This window comes from Hemicordylus capensis, chromosome 4 (genome assembly GCF_027244095.1).
Source record: "Hemicordylus capensis ecotype Gifberg chromosome 4, rHemCap1.1.pri, whole genome shotgun sequence".
NCBI lineage: Eukaryota > Metazoa > Chordata > Lepidosauria > Squamata > Cordylidae > Hemicordylus > Hemicordylus capensis.
Window position 1 is genome coordinate 30,949,393 of NC_069660.1, and position 21,116 is coordinate 30,970,508.

Sequence of the window (21,116 nt, forward strand, 5' to 3'; positions counted from 1 at the left end):
TTAATCAGGGACTCTGTTGGGCAGTGGGGTGATCAGTACACCAACAGAAGTCCAGTCTATCCTTGGTCCGTAGGCTTAGGTACACACATTCAGTATAGACCAATTGCCTGACAGGGATCTTGGTAAGCGAGATGGTATTCTTGTAGACCACAGCCACATCACTTCCCCACTCACATCCTCTCACCCGCTATACCACAGAGTATCCCACTAGGAGAAGCTGGGACCAGACCAGACCACTAGCCTCTCCTGACCAGGTCTCCATAATGCATACCAGGTTGGCGCCTTCATCCACAATCTCAGAATGATCTCAGATTTATTTTGGACCAGCCTGGCATTACAAAATAGCAAGGTGAATGTTCTGTGGGTGATTGGCACTGCTCCCCAAAGTCAAAGAGCTGGCAGACCAGCTGGAAGGAGAAACAGCAAGTAAGCTTCTAGTTTCCTTTCCCCTGTAGTGGCTTGCTGTATCTTTGTTGGTTCCCCACCACCACTGAAATAGCCACCATAGAGATACTCTGTCTCCCCATCTCTGGGCAGCCAAAGATACATACCTGTACTAGGCCCAACAATGTGTTTGACAGCAGTATCGCCATGGTCAGTAGGAGTCTCCCTTTTAGGAACAGACACAATAAAGTCTAAAGACTACCCCAGCCCCACACCCAAAGTGCCCCCCTCTGGTGGCCGACTTCAGCACTGCCCACCTTTATAAAGGGCCAGAAGTTTAGAGAGTCCAACAGGCATGCTTCTCACTCACCCTATCAGACAAACATGGTCCAGATACAGGATGTTTTAGCAATTAAGGCAAGCCATTAACAATGGTGAAAGATAAGAGGGAATCATCAAGCCCGCCTCCAAAATTCTGGACCACTGCCATACCTCAGGGGTAGGCAACCTTGGCTGGCTGGGAATGATAGGAGTTGTAGTTCAAATCAGCTGGCGATCCAAGGTTGCCTATCTCTGCCAGGCTTGAAGCCAAGAAAAAACAACTGTGCAAGGAAGAAAGCTGGGAGGTTGGGCCACCAACCCCTGCAAGATCAGGAAACTGATTAGAATAGCTTGTCACAGAGATTTATGGATCCCATTGGATTCCAGAAGACTCCAGTGAATAAGCAGATTAAGGAGATGGCTTGCTTGGTCAAAGCCCTGGAGTAAGTATGGAACAAGATGACTAGCGCAGCTGACAGAGTGACATCTTTATGCCTCCCCCTGGTATTGTAAGACATAAATTCCTTATTAAACCAATGAGCTGGGAGACAGCTTGAGCCCTGGTGAAGTCAACAAGCATGCTATAGAGCCCATTTGCAGACTCACAAGGAGAAGTCCTTGTATTAAGAATAAAGAGGCAGGACACTCAGCTGTGAGTAAAGTGGCCCAGGTAAACAATGCCACAACTTTATTAATAATAAATAATTAGAAGCAAGGGTCAGAAGACTTTGTAGCTGGACGGCAGAGTCTAACTTAACTGTAACCCCCCATTGGAATGTGAGCAGACTAGGAATAGCATCCTAGTCTGCTCACCTCCCAAATCCTAATTTGACTGACTGTAAGCTAAGAAGCAGGCCAGGTAGTACCTAGGAAGGCAAACAGAAGAGAGGCCAAGGCAAAGCCCAGCCGCCCAGTTGTGGTTTGCCCCAGCCTCTCAAGCCCTCCAGTCAAGTCCCCTCAAGTGCATGACCAGAAAAGACCACCAGCAAATACTTGTATTAATGTGAAGCCTCTATTTTAAGGAAGTGTCTGACCCCCGCCCTCTCTGCCCCCAATTTCCTAACAGTCTTCAGTTCTTCTGCCATCCAGCTAACTTCACCACAGACAGGGCTAGGACTACACTACAATTCCTATCCTGCCACAAAGCCAGAGATACTGTGCAGGCGCAGTGTGGTGTAAATACACAGAGGATCACAAACAGGATCTCGAGGTTACGCATGCAGTTTATATCCCACTGGGGAGGTGGATTCCATCATCCTTCAGCATCTGCCTACCTGCCAAGTATCTTAGCGATCTCTTTGTGGGCCTAAGTGAATGCTGAAGGTGGTCACATGTATCCAGCCAATGTATCCTGAGGAGCATATTCACAAAACAAGCCATGGCCTGGAAGCTTTTCACTCTCAGTTTTTCGTTCACATCTCCTCCAGAATGGAGGGGGTATGCTCACATATCGGCCAAATTTACCCTGAAGTCACTGCAAGCGACCAGGGAGCACTTCACACATAATTCGGGGTTTTCATTGCCTGTTAGAATGTAGTCACATTTATATCCGGGGTTAAAAAAAACACCACTTTTTGCATTGGTTTTTTGGGGGGCAACTTAAATCTTGCAGTAAAGCCTCTCAGTAAATTCCTGGTAAAGCCTGCTATCTGGGAAAGCTCCTGGGGAAGTAACATTTTGATTCTCACCAGATCCCTGGCCACCTATATCAGAAAAAATATTTTTGCTAGGACATCTGCAATTTCACATTTGAGTTCCTTCAGAACTCTTGGGTGGATGCCATCTGGCCCTGGAGATTTGTTAATTTTTAGATTTTCAAGACACTTTAGAACATCTTCTCTCATCACCTCAAACTGGCCCAGTTCTTCAGTTTCAAAGTCTGAGAAGCTCAGTTCCGAGACAGATGCAAAGAACTCATTAGGTTCCCTGCAATCTCCTTATCCTCAATAATCCCTTTCACATCTAGGGGGCCAACCGCCTGCCTGGCAAAAAACCCCAACTTCACATATATGCTGATGGTGTCCAAGCTGTTGGTGAATGACCAGGAGAGAGGTCTTGGCATAATGGTGGACAGTTGGTTGAAAGTGTCGACTCAGTGATCCACACATGACTGCTAAGTTTAAACAAGAGCCTTTGGTGGGGAACTTTTGTCAAAAGCTTTCTGGAAGTCCAAGTATACTATGTCAACCAGATCACTTTTTTCCACATGCCTGTTGACACTCTCAAAAGACCTCCAAAAGGTTAATGAGGCAAGACTTTCCCTTGCAGAAACCATGCTGGTTCTCCTTCAACAAGGCCTGTTCTTCTATATGCTTAACAATTTAAGTATGCTTTTCATCAATTTATCCAGCACAGAAGCTAACCAGCCTGTAGTTTCCTGGATCCCCCCTGGATCTCTTTTTGAAAATCTGAGTTACATTAGCTACTTCCCAGTCCTCTGGTAGAGCCTGATTGTAGGGACAAGTTAAATATTTTCCTTTGGTCCTCCACTATCCATATGCTTTTCTTTGGGGGGGCACAGCTGGCTCTTCCAGGTATTGGTTGGACACACTGTCTAATTTGGCCAAGTTCATGGACAAGCTGGGTGTCTTTTTGACTTCCAAGAAAGTGGAGGGACCCGCCTCTTGCCTACAGTTCCTTGGGATAGAGCTGGATTCAGTGGCAGGTATCTCCAGGCTGTCAGATAACCTGGGATCTCTTAAATGCCTAACTGAACAGCTTTTGGAAAGAAGTCTTGAAGGGTCAGTCTGATGTGGCCAGCTCATTCAGGTTTGGCCTTTATTGGTGTTGCCAGTAGTGCACAGTCCACTGGACAGCTGAATGGATCTCGTTTGGGCTCGATAGGGATCTCAGCTTCCTTGATTCTCTCCCCCACCCCCTCCAAAAAAATCTGAATAGCAATTAATATTTTGGGGGTCATCATTTGCCAGACAGACTGTGTCTTTGTGTGTGTGTTAATTTGATGGTAGTCCAGCTGGTGAATGCCCAGTCATCCAAGCCACCCAGACTCTTGTTGTTATGCAGTTTGTCTTAATCTGTAAAGTTTAAGGTCTTGCTTATGGCAAAGCACATCCCTGGCCTCAATAATGAGACTGTAGATATCCTTTCCCATTTCCAGTTCCACAGTCTCAAGAAGTTGGTGCCAGTGACGGACCTGGAGCTGGTGCCTCTGCCAGTAGATATCTGGACGCTTAGGAAAATAAGGTAGCCAGGACAAAGCTTGCCTCATTAGCTGCTTCCTCCAACAATTGTTACAATTGCTTCATGGTGCAGTCCATGCGGTTTATAAGTAAAGCTTGTGATTCAGTCCCTTTGCCTATTCAAGATCTTCAATTTTTAGTGCACTTCCACAAGCACGGTATGTCTCTAAAACTTTATCGCAAAGGCTAGCAGCTATCTTTCAGCAAAGCTGCTGGTTTTCCTGACCCTTGTCAAGATTTTAGGGTGTGGAGGACAACTTTGGCCATTATAGGTGACAATATGAAAATGTGTTACTAAGGTCATGCTTATCACCCTCCAGATCAAAACACTGAGAGGGAGTTGGAGAAGCAAATCAAAGGGGTGTCAAAGAGAGACAGTGGTAATAATGGGTGGCTTCCACTACCGACACGTAGACTGGGCAAATTCACATGCAGATATTGACAGAGAGGCCAAACTTCTAAACATGCCAAATGGCTGTGTCTTAGAACAGTTAGTCGCAGAACCAACCAGAGAGAAGGCAACCTTAGACTTAATCCTGAGTGGTGCACAGGACCTGATGTGAGATGTCAGAGTTCTAGAACCACTGGGGAATAGTGACCATAACGTGATCCAATTCAGCTTATATGCAAGTGGAGCACTGCCAGGGAAGTGTTGGACTTCAGAAAAGGAAACTTCCCTTCAAAAAGAAATGCCAGCAAGACAAAGTCCCTGGAGTGTACAGGAAGCAGCCTGAATGCAGACGATGTTGCATTTTGCCATTAAGGCTCCAGGACCAAGATGCTGGGCCACTGACACAGCCATGTCAAAAGATGTGTATTTGACGGAGCATAGCACTGGGTCAATGGTACAGTTAACTGACTAGGATAGGAGAGATGATTAATAATCCTATATTCCCCTGGCACTTTCTAAGGAACTACTCTGAATGGAGAAGTCCTAAGGTTGGGTCAGGAGAGGAAATAATGGGGGCCAGAAACCCTCACCAACTCCACTTCCTTGGCTAGCTTAGCTCAGACTAAGCCTTCTAAATCATGAATCGATTTCAAGTTCTTTGACATTCCGAATGCCCCCTCTCGCTTGTAACAAATGAGGAAGCCAAACTTTAAACCCTCCCATAGGTAGAGGGCCCCCTCCTTGTTAGGGTATCACCAAAGAGACTCCAGCCACACTAGCATTGGGGAATTTTTTATTCCCCCCTGCCACCTCAGAGACTGACTTATTTGCCTGGGTGTTGCTCCCGCTCCTAGCTGCACCTGTTTGGAAACAGCTAAGACTAAGGTGGTTCTTTCCACAGTGAGTGCACTCATGCCTGTATTTGCTGGAGGAGCAAAAACATTTACCAGATGCATTATCGTCCCAAAGACCACTTTAGCCAAATCCTTACCCTCCATTTTTCTACCCTGCTTAGGCCTTCTGTACAGTGGCAGTGTCCACAGTAAGCATATAGCCACAGTCTGCGTGGTTGTCACAATGTGCTTTGTCCTGAGACATGACATCCACCCCAAAGTGTCCCATCACTGTTCCCTATAACAGGGATTCCCAGAGTTGTTCACTACAACTCCCAGCATCCCCAGCTGCAGTGGCCTTTGACTGAAGATTCTGGGAGTTGTAGTCAACAACATCTGGGAATCCCTGTTAGAGGGAATACTGCTTCCCATCCCTCCTGGCCCTTCCACAGAAAATCCTATTAGAAAAAGTTAATAATAAGCAATCCAAGATGCCCCAGTAAATGAGCTGTATGCCCTGTGTATGACATCCATATACTTAACCAGAGAGCAGGTCTGCCAAGGCTGGCCTTGAAGACTGACTCCTATGTAAATTGGGTAACCTGAGAGCCAATCATCCTGATTGACTCTGCCTTGGGGTGTATAAACTGCTCCATGTCTCTGGGCAGAGTGATGAGGATGCAGTCCTTCAGGAACTTGAGTTTGAGATCAGTCAGGCTCTATAGCAGAGGACTGGAAAGTAGCTAATGTAACTCAAATTTTCAAAAGGAATCCAGGGGGAATCTGGGAAACTACAAGCAGTTAGCTTAACTTCTCTGCTGGGTAAGTTTATGGAAAGGATACTTAAGGACAAAATTATTAAACATACACAAGAATAGGCCTGGCTAAAGGAGAACCAACATGACTTCTGCAAGACTTGTCTTGCCTCACTAGCCTCTTGGAGTTCTTTCAGAGGCATCTAGTGGGCCACTTTGGGAAACAGGATGCTGGACTAGATATAAATAAAATTGCTATCTGTGTAAATCGCTTTGGAAACTTTTGCTGAGAAGTGGTATGTAGTAAATAAATAATATCTATATAATTAATTCTCTTAGCCAGCATGCGTGTCCAGGATTTGACGGCGGAACTCTCACAACACACTGCAAGAGTTCCAGCGAGAGGCCCGGCCGAGGGAGGAGGAGAGTGGGAAGAAAGTGGTGGCGGGCAGAGGAATGGGGGAGAGAAAAGCAGTGGCGGGGATGGGGATGGCGGCGGGTGGAGAGAAAAGCGGTGGCAGGTGGGCGGAGGGTATTCCCTCTATGAGCTCCTCTTTCTCTTTGGGGGAATTCTACACCACACCAACTAAATCACTCCTGCAATCTAAACTTCAAGATGCTTGAGTACCTTGAAATTTTAAGGCCTACACTTAAGCCAAAAGGAAAAGAAAGCGAAACAGCAGATTTCTCACACACTCACAGCCCCAACCAGGCTCCAAAGGAAAAAGCATAAAATGGCTGCCCAATATTCAGCTTTTCTGTCTCATGCCAAACCTTGCAAGAAGGCAGCAACAGCCAAGGGCCTTAACACAATACATATTTCTTCTTCATGGCCTAATGCAAATATCCTCCTCTCCACATTTATGTCGAGCAGGCCCCATTCTTCTCCACTACCACTACGTCAACCAAATCATGTCCAGCTGAGCTTCTCCAGGTATTGCAGGAGCTGTTAAGACTATTTGCTATAACGGATTCTTTGCTGATAAAGTTACTCCTATAACGTCCAACTTGGACATGCCAATTATGCAGTTTATACTGAAAATGCCTGATGTACCCCCTCCTGTAGATGCTGATAGGTTGCCTGGCATTGTGAATGTCACTATGTACATCCCTTGCTCAATGTGCCTGATGGCTGCCAGAGTAGACTTAGTGGACTTCTGGCTAGAAAACCTTCCTCCAATAAGTGTTCAGAAAAGTTCCACTCATCTTAAAGGAGGAGGTAATCTTCTCACTCCTTAAGAAACCATAGTTGTATAAAGATCTAGGCCTGTTCAAACCTCACGTTTTCAGGGAAGTTAGTGGTAGAACAATTCTAGGCATGCCTCAACTCTACACTCAGGTCTGGATATGGAATAGAAATGACTTTAGTAGGCCTGGTGGATTATCCTCATCTTGAGACTAACCGAGTACTACATCTGTTGATTTTATTGGACCTCTCTACTGATTTCAGTATTGTAGAACATACTACTCTCCTAAACTGCCTGAAACAGCTGGTTGGGGAGTTGCTTTCCAATAATTTCTATCATTTTTCTCAAACCATTTTTAGCAAGTGAGCCCAGCCCTATGGGAGTTGGCTTCCGGTGTTTCATAGGGCTTGGTAGTATCAATTATGCTTTTAAAGAATTCCATAGGTTTGGAGTATGATGTCATCAGGCTATTGATGAAACTCTGTGCTATAATTCTTTGACCAAATGCCCAGAAGCTGCGGACCATTTCAAACCTGTGCCTGAAGACAGTGTTTGGATGGATGAGGGCAGATTAAAAATGAATCCAGACAAATCAGAGATGACATTAGTGGGAAACCCTTAGGACTTGGAAGTAATTGAGTTGACTGTGATTCTCTTACCTAAACAGGTACAAAGGGGTACTCTGATCTGGCCATGGCTTTTGAGAAGCACATATCTGTGTGATGGCCAGGAGCATGCTTTAGCAACTGCATATATTGCATAGGCTCTGCCCTTTATTGTACCATGCCTTTGCAAATTCTAAGTGTCATGCTCTAATGAGCTCCATGTGGAGCTGTCTTTAAAGATGACCCAAAAGCTTTAATTGATGCAAAACTCGAAAACAAATATTAGGTGTGAACATACTCAATCCATTTTGCACGAAGTGCATCAGTTACATGTGTGCTTGCAAGTCCAATTCAAAGTACTGGTGTTAAACTTGTAAGCCTTTCACAACCTTGAACTCAAAGACACCCCTCCTGTATCAGTGCTATATCACCAGCTATGTTCTGGACATCAAGCCCATTTTCATATTCCTTCACTGTGAGATACACAAACCTCTGTAGCTAGAAACAGGACTTTTATACCAATGGTTCTGAGACAATGGAATTTTCTCCCGGACCTAATGGGCAGGGTTCTCGCTCTTTGATTATTTTTAGAGAGAACTACAGACTTTTTAATTTCATCAGATCCACTGGCCACCTAATTGCGCAGCAGGGAAATGACTTGCCCAGTGAGCAAGAGGTTGCTGGTTCGAATCCCTTAAAATAACAACATACCCCCCCAAAAAAACCCTTGACAGTTTTTCTACTTAGTCAGCATTTGCAGAGGAAACCATCCATTTCTGCTTGCTTCTGAAAAGATCCTGCTGTGCATTACAGACTCAGCCTACTGCCATGGAGAACAGCACTCACCTTCATTTGTGTTTCTTTGGACATGCTTGTCACAAGTCCTCCTAAGCTTTGCTTTTTGTAACCTACCTTTTGAACTACTAGCACAACTGCATAGATAATCCATTGGCAAAGACAGGTTGAAACTACTTTATAATGTATCATTAGTAATTATGCAGGACCATCACTGTCCATGGCAATTAACAGAACAAAAAGTGAGAGGCCCCTGCCCCAAGAAGCTGGCAAAACATCTCAGCAATGTAAAATATTACAAGGGGAAGAGGAAAGGAAAAGCTGATAAGAGCCAGACCTGAGCAATTGCATATAGTTACACACAGTTTGACTTGGAAACAAGCACCAAGGAATTGCCCACCAAGGAAATGAGCACCAAGGAACAGGAATACAACGGAATTAGATGTTTGAATAACAAAACCAGGGGTAAGATGTAGTTTTCAGCATTGATAAATCAGATGCTCTCACCACCTCCCTATCTGCAAGCTGCAGTACCAAGAGATGAGCATGAGGTTACCCTGAAATGAGCAGCACTTATTTCCAAGTGGTTACTTTTGAACTGCACAGGCAGAGATCAAACCTGACTCAAATCTCCCCTCTGCTGCAGGCTCACTAAATGACCTTAGGCAAGCCACACTTCTCTAAGGCTCAATTTGCATAATGCAGGGAAAGCATTACTGATGCAAGGATTACTAAAATAGAGGTATATGAAATGCCTTGAATGCTTTATAAAAGTACATCATAAGGATCAGGTATTTAAAAATGGCTCTATCACCACTGAGTACCTACAGCAAAACTGTATCGGCCTCTAATTAGGAGACAGAAGTTTCCATACAGACTGGAGCCCCAAGTACGTCTTTTTAGAGATTAAGCCTCGTTGGCATCTACACTGTGAGCGGAGAAAATAAAGAGGCAGGTGCCTCATGAGAGCGAGGGCTTCGGTCCCTTCAGACTTCTTCACCCCAACCCCGCAATCCAGATGAAAGGTGTCATCAAGAGTGGACGAGCCACAGGTGATGAAGAGGAAAAGGAAAAATGGAGCGGGGACGTGATTGAGACTGTTCGGCCCACACAACCTCGTTATTCCCCTCCAGAGTGACAGCTGCGAAAGCCAATCAACGGGATGCTTTCATCGCAGGCCAGGCTTAAGAGCCAACGAAGGCACGCGTAGGCAGAAGGGGAGGGCTCATCTGGACGCAGCATGTTCAGATGTGCCCCTCCCTCCTCGGCGCCGCGGGCCCACAGCCCGGCCACTGCCCAAATAAAAAAATGCGAAGCTCGAAGGCCCCTCGCCGCCCCCCATTCTCCCTCCCCAAGGCTCTAGACCCTGCCGAAGAGAGATGGGCTGTGGTGTTTGACCACACAGCCTTACCTGGCGGGTCCCCCAACAGCGTTGGTGGCGGCGACAAGGGTAAAAGTAGCCGTAGCAGCAGCTCCTCCTCCAGCTCCGCTTCACATTCAAACCTCGGTGAGAGGGCGCGGCGGCGGCGCAGTGACGGCATCACGCAGGACACCATCCAGCTCCCGCAAGGCAGAGCCAATCAGCGGCTGGTTTCTCCGGAAGCCCCAACCAATCTCAAGCGTGCGCCTTCTGAAGCCAGGTCAGCCAATCAGCTTCTTCTTCCCAGTGTCTTCCCACAATGCATCAGAGCATGGCTAAGCAGGGGGAAGAATCAAGTCAATGTGGTGTGTAAGGCAAGCAACTTCCCCCCTGAATTCGGAGTCACCAATCTGCGCCACGGAATTTGCGTAGTAGTAGACTCACTCCCTTTTCTTCCATTGCTCCCGGAATGGACTTTTAGTCATCCTAAAGCATGAATGGCTCCTCCCTGAGGAAAATATTAATCATCTATTGATCCCTTTGCTAAGAAGGGTCTGCCCTGGTTCACATTTGAATGGGAGGCATGTGAGCACTGTCAGATATTCGTTTTAGAGGATGGGGCCACTCTGGAAAGAGCATCTGGATGCTTGCATGCAGAAACATCCAAGTAACCTCCCTGGCATTGTCAAGATACGGCTGAGAGAAACTCCTGCCTGCAACCTTGGAGAAGCTGCTGCCAGTCTGTGTAGACAATACTGAGATAGATAGACAAATGGTCTGATTCGGTATAACGCAGCTTCCTATGTTGCTTACCAAAGTAGGCAATTTCCTACGTATTTTCCCAGCGCAGTCCAACACTTGTTAGTAGGAAGGAGTTTTACTGGATGCGTTCCTCGGAATGGGGAGTCCTATTGATTTCAGTAGGACTTACACCCAAGTAATTTTGCATAAGTTTCTAGCTGCAAAGGCTGCTTCTGTGCTGCTTTGCTTACAGGTAAACCCAGTATGTTCCATGAGGCTAGTCCCTAGTAAATAACATGCCAAATGCATCCACCATTCCTAGCTTCTTCCACGCTTTGCTGATAGACAGATTTTACAGATTTTAAAAAATTCTGTACTGATTACATGCATAGAAGATAAAGCAGGGTCTTTGCATTTGTGTGTGAGGAGAAGCATACATTAACCAGGACAGTGCAGCATTCCCATCTGCACTGGGGATGATTTGGTTTCAATTGAGTATCATTAGTATTGCACATGACATCACTGCCTCATGTCATCTAAATCACAAGATGACATTTATAGTCCAAGAGCTCGTGTCAAAAAACATGCATAATAAGGCATTTAGGGGATGCACGCCCACCTTGGGGCCATTACTTGCCTCATAAGATGCATGGCTGAAATAAGGAGTATCTGTTGGGAAATAATGTACATAAGTCTAAATTGTCAAATCTGACTGACTTTGTTGGGGCTTAACCCCTTTCAGACCACTCTGATAAGGAGTGATGTGGACCATTAATGGTCCAACGGGTAATGTAGACCATGACAACACTTGGGGCTTTTTAATCTTAAAAAAAAGATGATTAAGAGGGGACATGATAGAGGCCTATAGAATTATAGATGGTGTGGAGAGAGTGGATAAAGATACATTTCATAAAAAACATGGATGAAACTGATACCATTTGCTAGAGACGACCTTCCTGCAATTTAAGATGTGCAATCTGACTGCTTTACATGGGGCCAAGCCCAAATCAGACCAATTATTGTGCTCAGAGCCATAACTGCTTCCACTGTATTGAAGCATGTTCAGATCAGCTAGAATGTTCATGAGGAGAAAATAGGATGTGGTGGGGTGAGTGAGTAGGCAGAGAGCTTCCACTGTACTGATTTGGAAATACAAACATTTCTGAAATTATGAATTCTCTCAGCAATGAAATCAAATACAGCTTATATCTGGTGACTTCATTGCTGAGAGAGTTAATTATTTCAGAATGTTTGGGGTTCTGCATTGAAAATGTTAACTCAGTGTTCAGCAACTGGGAAAAAGTCAAATCTCTTGCTTGGAATCATTAGGAAAGGGGTTGAAAATAAAACTCCTAATATACAAATTATGGTGTGGCCACATTTGAAGTACTGTGTACAGTTCTGGTCATCATATCTCACAAGAAATATTATATAACTTGAAAAGGTGCAGAAGAGGGCAACCAGGATGATCAGGGGCCTAGAACACCTTCCTTATGAAGCAAGTTTACAACACTTGGGGCTTTTTAATCTTTTAAAAAAGTCTAAGGGGAGACATGATAGAGGCCTATAGAATTATGGATGGTGTGGAGAGAGTGGATAAAGATAAATTTATCTCCCTTTCATCAGGGGCGTAACTATAATAGGGCCAAGGGGAGACAGTTGTCAGAGGGCTCACTGCCTTGGGGGAGCCCCCAGAGGCAAGTCACATGACTGACTCCCCCAGCTGTGCTTCAGTTGTATTCATTCTCCCAAATTGATGTGAGTGTTAAGATATGGAGCTACCAGAACAGCATGTCTTTCTCTAGTACCATTAAATGACTTGCATCATCCACAATTTACAAAACCTTTTAAAAAATAATTTAGGATGATGTTCTATTGTGGCACATAGGGGTGTGTGTGTGTGTATAACTATGCTTTTTGTTACCACTATTCAGCCTCAATTTATTTATTTATTACATTTATATCCCACTCTTCCTCCAAGGAGCCCAGAGCGCTGTACTACATACTTGAGTTTCTCCTTACAACAACCCTGTGAAGTAGGTTAGGCTGAGAGAGAAGTGACTGGCCCAGAGTCAGCCAGCTAGTTTCATGGCTGAATGGGGATTTGAACTCGGGTCTCCCCGGTCCTAGTCCAGCACTCTAACCACTACACCACACTGGCGCCTTTAAAATAAATTTAAGATTTCTTTACTTCATGAGCTGAGCTTCAGTGAGGGGGTGCCCATTTTAAAATCTTGTCTCTGGGCCCACTCCAACCTTGCTACGCTTCTGCCTTTCATATAACATTAGAACCAAGGGTCATCCCATGAAACTACTAGGAAGTTCAGACATAACAAAAGGAAGCACTTTTTCACAGTGCATAATTAAACCTATGGAATTTTCTGTCATGGGATGTGGTAATGGCCCAGGGGCGTAGCAAAGTTGGAGTGGGCCCAGAGCCAAGATTTTAAAATGCCCCCCCCCACGAAGTAAAGTTTATATACACACACACTAACCTATGTGCCACAATAGAACATCATCCTAAATTATTTTTTTAAAGGTTTTGTAACTTGTGGACGATGAAAGTCATTTAATGGTACTAGAGAAAGACATGCTGTTCTGGGAGCTCCAGGTCTTAACTCTCACATCAATTTCGGAGGATGAATACAACAGAAGGAAGCCCAGGCGGGTGTGCAGCTGGGGGAGTCAGTCATGCGACTTGCCTCTGGGGGGTGCCAAGGCAGTGGGCCCCCAGACAACTGTCTCCCCTTGCCCTATTATAGTTACGCCCCTGTGATGGCCACCAGACTGCATAGCTTTAAAAGGGGCTTGGACAAATCATATCAATGCAGGAGAGGTCTACCAATAACTACTACAGTAGTTTGATAACTGTAGGTCACCTCCAGCCTCAGAAGCAAGATGTCTCTGATTACCAGTTGCAGGAAAGAGGGCAGGCCAATCTCTCTGGGGGCTTCCCAAAGACATCTGGTGGGCCAATGTGTGAAACAGGATTCTGGGCCTGATCCAGCAGGGCTACTCTTATGTTGGTTTGGAGCTGTAAAACAAATATTTATATATTTGCTTATATTCCATTCTTCATTTGGAAAGCTCAGTGGCTTACAGCAGCTTAGTATAACAATGATACAAGCGTCACTAGCCAGCAGACCACATCTGAGACAAGAACAAAGTATTTAACTTTAGCTGCCAGATGCGTACTGGAACATAAAATTGTGCAGGGGCGTAACTACTATTAGGCAGGGGGAGGCGGCTGCCTGGGGGCCCCCACACCTCGAGGGCCCCCCCAGAGGCAAGTCACATGTGGGGTGTGTGTGTGTGTATCAGCGAGGGGCCCATTTTAAAATTCTGTCTCTGGGCCCACTCCAGCCTTATTACGCCCCTGAAATTGTGCATATGGAAGGACCAACTACATGTTATTGAGTTGTGATTTTTGCTCCTGGGGTTTTCTTAGTCTACATAATACAGTGATGGAGGTTGTAGTCTTCCCCTGTAGGGAAGAGGAGAGTGATTAGGGCTTTTAAACCCTTTTCTTCCTTTCATGAATTTTTCTGGTTACAATCACTTCCATCCCATGGAGGGAAAAGCAGTGGTGATTTTTCAATGGAAAAATGTTGGCAGGGAACGGGTTGAACCCCTCCTCCCCCTGTGAGTGTTCCAAGGCAGCCTGCATTCTTGGAATGTGGTCTTTTCCAGGAAAGCATGCTGGGGGAGGAAAAGCTACACACTAGGGTTCACGTTAATCATGTGTACATCTTTGTGCCCTACCCACCCAAAAGCAATCACCCAGGCTGCAATCTCAAAACAGGAAACCAGCAGGAGGTGAGTATAAGAGGAAAGAGCAGCTTCTTTCGTGCTGCTGGTTTGTACCTTCAAACTGCCACCCTCCCCAAGCCGCTTTTGGGCTTGAAGGAAAACACAAAGGTACCTGTTCTTTTCCTCCGGAAAGAAGAAAAGCAGTTTGAGAGTGGAAAGCTTGCAGGGGGTGGGAAAGGAGTTAAGACACACACCCCATGTCAAACACCTACATGCAATCAATATTATGTGTAGTTTGAACCCTGGTGTCCTATGTACTTTGACCCAAAATCTGCAGATAACCCAAGAGACGCTTCCAAAATGGCCCTAGAAGACAGTAGACTAAGTCCTCAGGGAGATTAGAGACCCTAAATGCTGCTCTGACTGCATAACATAATAAATCCTCCTCTTCCATCCACATTCCATGCAGTCCCCTATCTGGATCTGTCAACTCTGCCTTACTACATAGAATTCTCAATGCTGTTCATATGCTGCAATGGCCAACATGCTTTAAAATGACATACACTAAATATTGGTAGAGAACAAAAACCTTTATATAGCTTAGGCTTATCTGATATGTTCTTTACAATTCACATGATTTGACATAACATGCCAAGTACACTCTCATTTTTTACAAAGCAGTGGATGGTAGACTGTTGCTGAGTAAAATGAATGTAGCAGACAGCAAGAAGAGTATATCCTTCAACAATGTGTAAAGGTGTGTGGAGGGAGTTGGAAAGTGATCCTCATTATGAAAACAGCGGTGCAAGTGTGGCCCTGATGTCAGAGGACTCATTGTGTACATCATGTATCGGCATCCTTCCCAGGTGTTGCATGATAAGTTCCCTGTAATGCATCTCTTTGCATTGTGAGCAGAAACCATTTCCACTTCTGCATCAGTCTTGGTATACTTACTGGGTAACAGGAATATGCAATGATTATGGAAACAGCCCAATTATAAAAACTCAATTAGGGAAAGATATAAAGCCATGTTAGAAAACACTGCATTTAATTTCTTAACTGAGATTCAAACTAGGAAAAACTTATTTGTTCATCTGAAAAAGGTTGGGGTGGAGGGTTCATCATTATTGTAGGAGAGGATGGTCAGAAGATTATGTGCACTACTAAGCTCTGAGCATGAAACATAACATAAAAGGCTTGCTGGATACCTCCCAGAGTGGCCTACCAGATGCTCCCAGGAAGCCCACAAACAAGAGATTAAGCCGTGCCAACTGAGCAAAAAGGCACCTTTTAAAAGTGATGACTCTCTCTATTTGGCAGAGGGGAAGCAACTGGCCCTATCCATCCCTCCAGTGGCTGTTGCTGGTATCTATCATGTTTCTTTCTTTCTAGCTTGTAAGTCCTTTGGGACAGGGAGCCATTTTATTTATATCTATATAAACCGCTTTCTGAACTTTTGCTGAAAAGTGGTATATAAATATTCTTCTTCCTTGTGCCCCTTTTCTGATGTTGCTCCCTTGCAAACGGTATTCAGAGGCATCCTGCTTTTGTACACGGAAATAGCCTATAGCCATCAAGACCAGTAGCCACTGATGGACTTCATTAATCTGTCTAGACCTCCTTTAACATAGAAAGACATGTTATATAACCGTCTCCCTTCTCTAGAGTCCTTACAGAATCACCACAACAAATTAGATGCAAATACTTTGTGTAAGCTTTAAAAACAGTACATTTAAAAAATGAAATTTGTTTTTAAACTTTATTTAACCACCTGATTAAAGCATGGAATACAACAGTATTATACATAATATTTTATGTAAAAAACTTTACATAGCTTTTCATATTATATAATTATTTTGCTATTCTCTCAAAAATGTATACATCCATCGGGCAAGGAATGCTTTTCATTAACTTAATGATATTAAATGCACTTCATAATAGAAGATCTCTTAAGAAAAAAGTAGCTCATAACTATTTTTAGGCATTATATAGATAAAACATACATTTTGCACAAAGTATATTTTATTTAAAGTTGCAAAGAGATATTCTGGACAAAATGTTAAGACATTTAGGGAACTGCACCTCTCACAGATCAACATTTTTTTGTTTGCTTCACGCCAAAGTTTACAGCACATCATCTAGTTAATTTTTAAATACTTAAGGGCAAATTTCACTGGCCATTTACACTGGCTTATATTAACTTCTGGATGACTATGCCAGTGGTGAGTGAGCAATCCGTATAAAATGCAATGCACAAACCATTTAAGCAGACTTCATTCCATCACTTATTAAAAATAAACCAGCTTGTGTGCAAATATGCAGGCTAAGACATATGCAGTCTCCAGCCTTAATTTGAATGCATTCTATAGAATTTTAATTAGAGAAGCTGTACTGGGGTTTTGTTCCATTTGTGTTTTAGAATTTACATAAATAAGATCACTTCCAGAAAAGGGTATTTAAAAAGAAAACTAAAAATGCTACTTGCTCCAGGAGATAATATTGGGAGCAGCAAAATAATATTCACTTTCAGGATGTCTGTCAACAAGTTAACTCTCTTGTTTCTCACCAGATTCTTGTAGGATGCCACTTCCAAGTACTGACACAATGAGAAGACTGCATGTAGATCTGTGTATCTTGCAAGACCATATTCTAACACACTCATTTGCAACATGACTAGTTTTAATCATAAGAGCACATAAGAACACTCTCTGGGCTGATGCAAATAAAATGCCAATGACCGCAGATAAGAGATTGGGAGCAGGATGGCAGGCTTGTGTGTTCCTTCCTTCCCTCTCTGGTTCAGATTCCCCTTCTACCTTTAATCATCATTTAGCACTGCAACTGACCAGCACTAACTGTCTATGATTATCCCTAATCAGAGTTTCCATCTTAACCAGAGTTTTAAACTAGGAATTAAAGAAGATATGCAAACTTTGGTTACAAGGGAACCTGATCAGTATTAGCCACTAATAGCATTACATCTGCTTGTCAAAAATCCAACAAAGTGAGGAGGGTCATTAAATGCTAGGGAAGGGGAAGAGAGAGCCTGTGGCCCACCAGAGTCCATGGCTTCCTCCCGATTCCTTAACCATCGTGAAGAGGTTGATAGCATGATATGCCTGCTAGGCCTACATCTTGCACAGAAGCTTAATCTTGCATTGGACGCATGATGCAAAGTTCTGCTGTCAAGTAATGCTAGCTCAATAAAACTTTATATGGCTTGAAAGAAGGTGCCCCAGGAAATACTGTGTTTTGCCCTCAAAACCTGCTTCAGGATCAGAGGTCAAATAAATTCCTGTGGAGGATTCTGGGAATAATTCCTATCATTGTTATGATTGTCGGCCAAATTTGGCATTGCCAAAAAAAGGTACATTGAAACCAACAGCCACTATAAGAACACATTCAGACATCACATGTACGACTGTATCACTCTCCACCACTCTACTATGCACACAAACTTTCAGAAACATGGGGAAAGCCTGTTATGGAATCTCTTCTTCTCTTCCCTTCTGCCTGTCCCCTAAAGACCATATGGTATTCTAGATTTTTTTCTAAGTGTCTTTAAAGTAAAGTTCTGTCATTTGAAAAATGCAGCCATTGACTGCTAAACACAGCTCTCCTAAGGAAATAAAGTCATTTAACACTAAGGCTTTAAAAGGCTCTGTATTTTATGATCAGAGTATTCTATGTATAAGCAAAGCCGCAAAGGTTTCATATATAAAGCTTCTTCACAGTATTTTACATTGCAAATATTTGGAAGATATTTCAATTCTTGAGTATTGCACTTCTCATCCAGATTTTGAAACACCGGTTGTAGTGCTGCCATGCTCCCCTAATGGAGTCAAACGGGCCAGTTCGAACCGGGAATGTTTGACAAAAAAAGGATGGGGCCAAGCTGCATTTGGACAACACATTAATAGCAGAACCACAACATGGGGGGTGGGGGAGAATAAATAGTCCAATCACAAGAAAAATATGGGGCAGTATATGGATGTAAAAATAAATATAAATATAAATGACTTCTTGAAGCACATGATGAAATGTCTCTTTAAATTGCAAACAAGTTTGAATGGCTGTAAATGCCAAAGGAAGTTAAACTCTTTTTGCCCTCCACTTAACCTTTTGCCCACAGCAGAAGATTACCACAATTCTATTTAATAAGTTATTTATATTTCTGTCAATGTACTTCACATGAGACAAAATGTTGCTATGTAAAATTCTTTGGTAGAGAAATTAAATGTCAGAAAGAGTTTACACATATCATGTGGATGGCCAAACACAAAACAAATGCAAAACACAATGCTTTGCCATACACAAAAGTTAACTTGAGACGGCAAGCAAGCACCAGTATTTCATAAATCCTGCCATCAATTCTGGTTCTTCCAAAGTACAAATGACTTTGGTTGCACTAACAGCCAAACTCAATTTACAAAGCAAGAACTTCCAAACACATTAATCCAAAAGACATTTAAATTCAAAAGTTATCTTCAATGGAATTGACTTCAAATACATTTGTTTAGGATTGCAGCCCACCATACACAATTCACCCCACTCCTTATACTTAATACTTTTTAAATTTTTGTTTGCGGATGTGGACAGCCCAAAATATGTTTGATAATACTTTTGCGCTTGCATTTTTAAAAATACATTTGGACGGAAACCATTTCTTCCTGCCCTCTTATACAAATATTGTGCTCATATCAGAGACAAATACAACTACACAGTAGATTCTAGCCTGTTATATCTCACAAAACTATTGCCTTTATGCAGCCAAGGATACTAAAACATGTTCCTATCAAAAAAACCAAACTCAAAACCCAAACTCAAAACCCAAACTCAAAATCCCCTTGGATCCAAAGTCAGTAGAGCTAATAGAACTGCACTGATAAAATTTGATAGTTTCCTAATTCCTTCCTATTGCCACCTAACAAACAGGATTTCGATTTAAGTACATGTGCACTTATATTAATAAATCAAGGAGTCCCAAAGGAAACCGGTCTTTTCTCCGTTATGCCATCAAAATGAGGACCAACCAGGCAATTAAAAAAACTATATAACTCATAGTCCTACAGTAAAAATAGAAATATCTCAATACAACATTAAAGACTGAACTGCCTCTACCCAAATGCTAATGTATATATTATTCAAAAAGGGATGACTTGATCAACCGGTATAAGTTTACTTCATTCAATGTGTACCTCAAAAGATTAAAAGTTTCATTTTTCCACTTGCTCCATATTATTAAACATCAAGCATATTCAAAGCCATCACACTTCTTACCCATTCAAGTCAAGGATTTAATAACTGCATTAAAAGGCTATGTGTAATTTCTCCTGCTGGTTTTGGGGCAGTATTTCCTTTGTAACAATAGATATTGGAAAGCATAGTATAAACTACAAACCCAGTATCAAGGGATACTTTCATATGATGAAAAAATAGTTCCAGGCCAACCCAATATGGGGCTACCCTGGGACCAATGTACTGCACACATTTGGCAGCATATAGCACATCGATGGTAGGGATGATAGCTGGAGACAAAAATTATATTGGGTTTTTGCTGGGTGGTTGGTCATACTACCATCCAATCACCATCTGGCCATGTGGATACAACACAGACAATGCCATGCCATTCAAAAAAGGACCCAGCTTAATACACATGTTTTCAACTTGATGTACCCCAGTGGAAAAGAGAAATAGTCCAACATGATTCTCAGGTGACTTTTAGCCCTCTCTAAAGTATTTATTAACACATTTGCTAACACCACACACCTATATGAATATATTTGGTATTATCCAAGGGAAAGAGGTTCCATTCATTAATAATTACTGGCAAATTATAGGCAATTAGCTGGAAGGCATTAAGAGGAAACCATTGCAAACAACAGATTTGAAGAGACAAGCTGAGTGATAAGAATGACTTGACATTTACTACATTAAATTGTGAAAACGCCAACAGCTATTCTTATAGGGCAGCCAGAATATTAAAGGAGACAAACAGTTTTCCTCCAGAAATACCATCTGGATCAATATAACCCTGCTACTCCCATGATTTCTTCTTCGTTGAGACCTTCCAGGTATGAATTTCATTCTTTCTGTATCCATCCTTGGAACTTCGCACGACTGAAGCTTTGGAAAAGAGCAACTATGGAGCTACCATGCAAGTGAGTGGGTCCCTGATGTCCGTAACTGTTCTTCAGGAATCCAGATTTTGAACACTACACCAATACGCAGGAAGAACTTCCGCAGAACAGCTCGGAGCTCTGGGATCAGGTCAAACTGCATTATTTCGCATAGGTAGGGGTAATATGTTGAAGCATGTGCTTTGAACTTTGAAGAAGAAAAGAAGATAAAATAAATGTTTTTCCAAAAGCAAAAAAAACCCTTACTGTTATTGGCCCGCATGTTGCATAATGTTATGCAGATGTTTCCAATCAGCCTGCTCTGCTGCAGGCATCTAAGGAAGCATCGGCGATCTTGTGCAAATGCACAGATACTTAAAGCAACAGGCCCACACTTCAGGAGCGCTACCTACATTGTTCCTAATGTAAGTAGTGCTCCTGAAGTACAGCATGCTGCATTAAGTATCTACGCACAAAAGTATCTTAAGTATCTTGCACAAAAAGCCTGCAGCAGCATGGGCCAATGGGAAATTCTCATGTAAAGCTGTGCAACTTGCAGGCCATTGGTCTGACATAGCAGCATCCAGGCTTGAAAACTGCAAGCCTCCCGAGCACACCATACTATCAAAATTTATTCTTTTTGTTTAAAACTCTTCCATCTCACCTTTGAATAAA

General features: G+C 43.1%; 2 protein-coding genes across 4 annotated transcripts in view; both read right to left on the reverse strand.

The window, feature by feature from the left end:
• Positions 1 to 10,043, reverse strand: part of CSE1L (chromosome segregation 1 like) — a 65,975-nt gene extending 55,932 nt beyond the window's left edge. The window contains exon 1 of one of the 2 annotated variants that reach the window (XM_053248360.1): positions 9,883 to 10,043. In XM_053248360.1, the coding sequence (XP_053104335.1) occupies positions 9,883 to 10,027 (145 nt within the window). In that variant the 5' untranslated portion in view covers positions 10,028 to 10,043. Of the gene's footprint in view, positions 1 to 9,299; positions 9,523 to 9,882 lie in introns of those variants that run through there. The other variant, XM_053248361.1, reaches the window with a different exon arrangement.
• A 6,024-nt stretch (positions 10,044 to 16,067) lies between these two features.
• Positions 16,068 to 21,116, reverse strand: part of ARFGEF2 (ADP ribosylation factor guanine nucleotide exchange factor 2) — an 86,612-nt gene continuing 81,563 nt past the window's right edge. For both annotated transcript variants that reach the window (XM_053246762.1, XM_053246761.1), the window contains one exon: positions 16,068 to 20,649. In XM_053246762.1, coding sequence (XP_053102737.1) covers positions 20,473 to 20,649 — 177 coding nt within the window. In that variant the 3' untranslated portion in view covers positions 16,068 to 20,472. The remainder of the gene's footprint in view (positions 20,650 to 21,116) is intronic.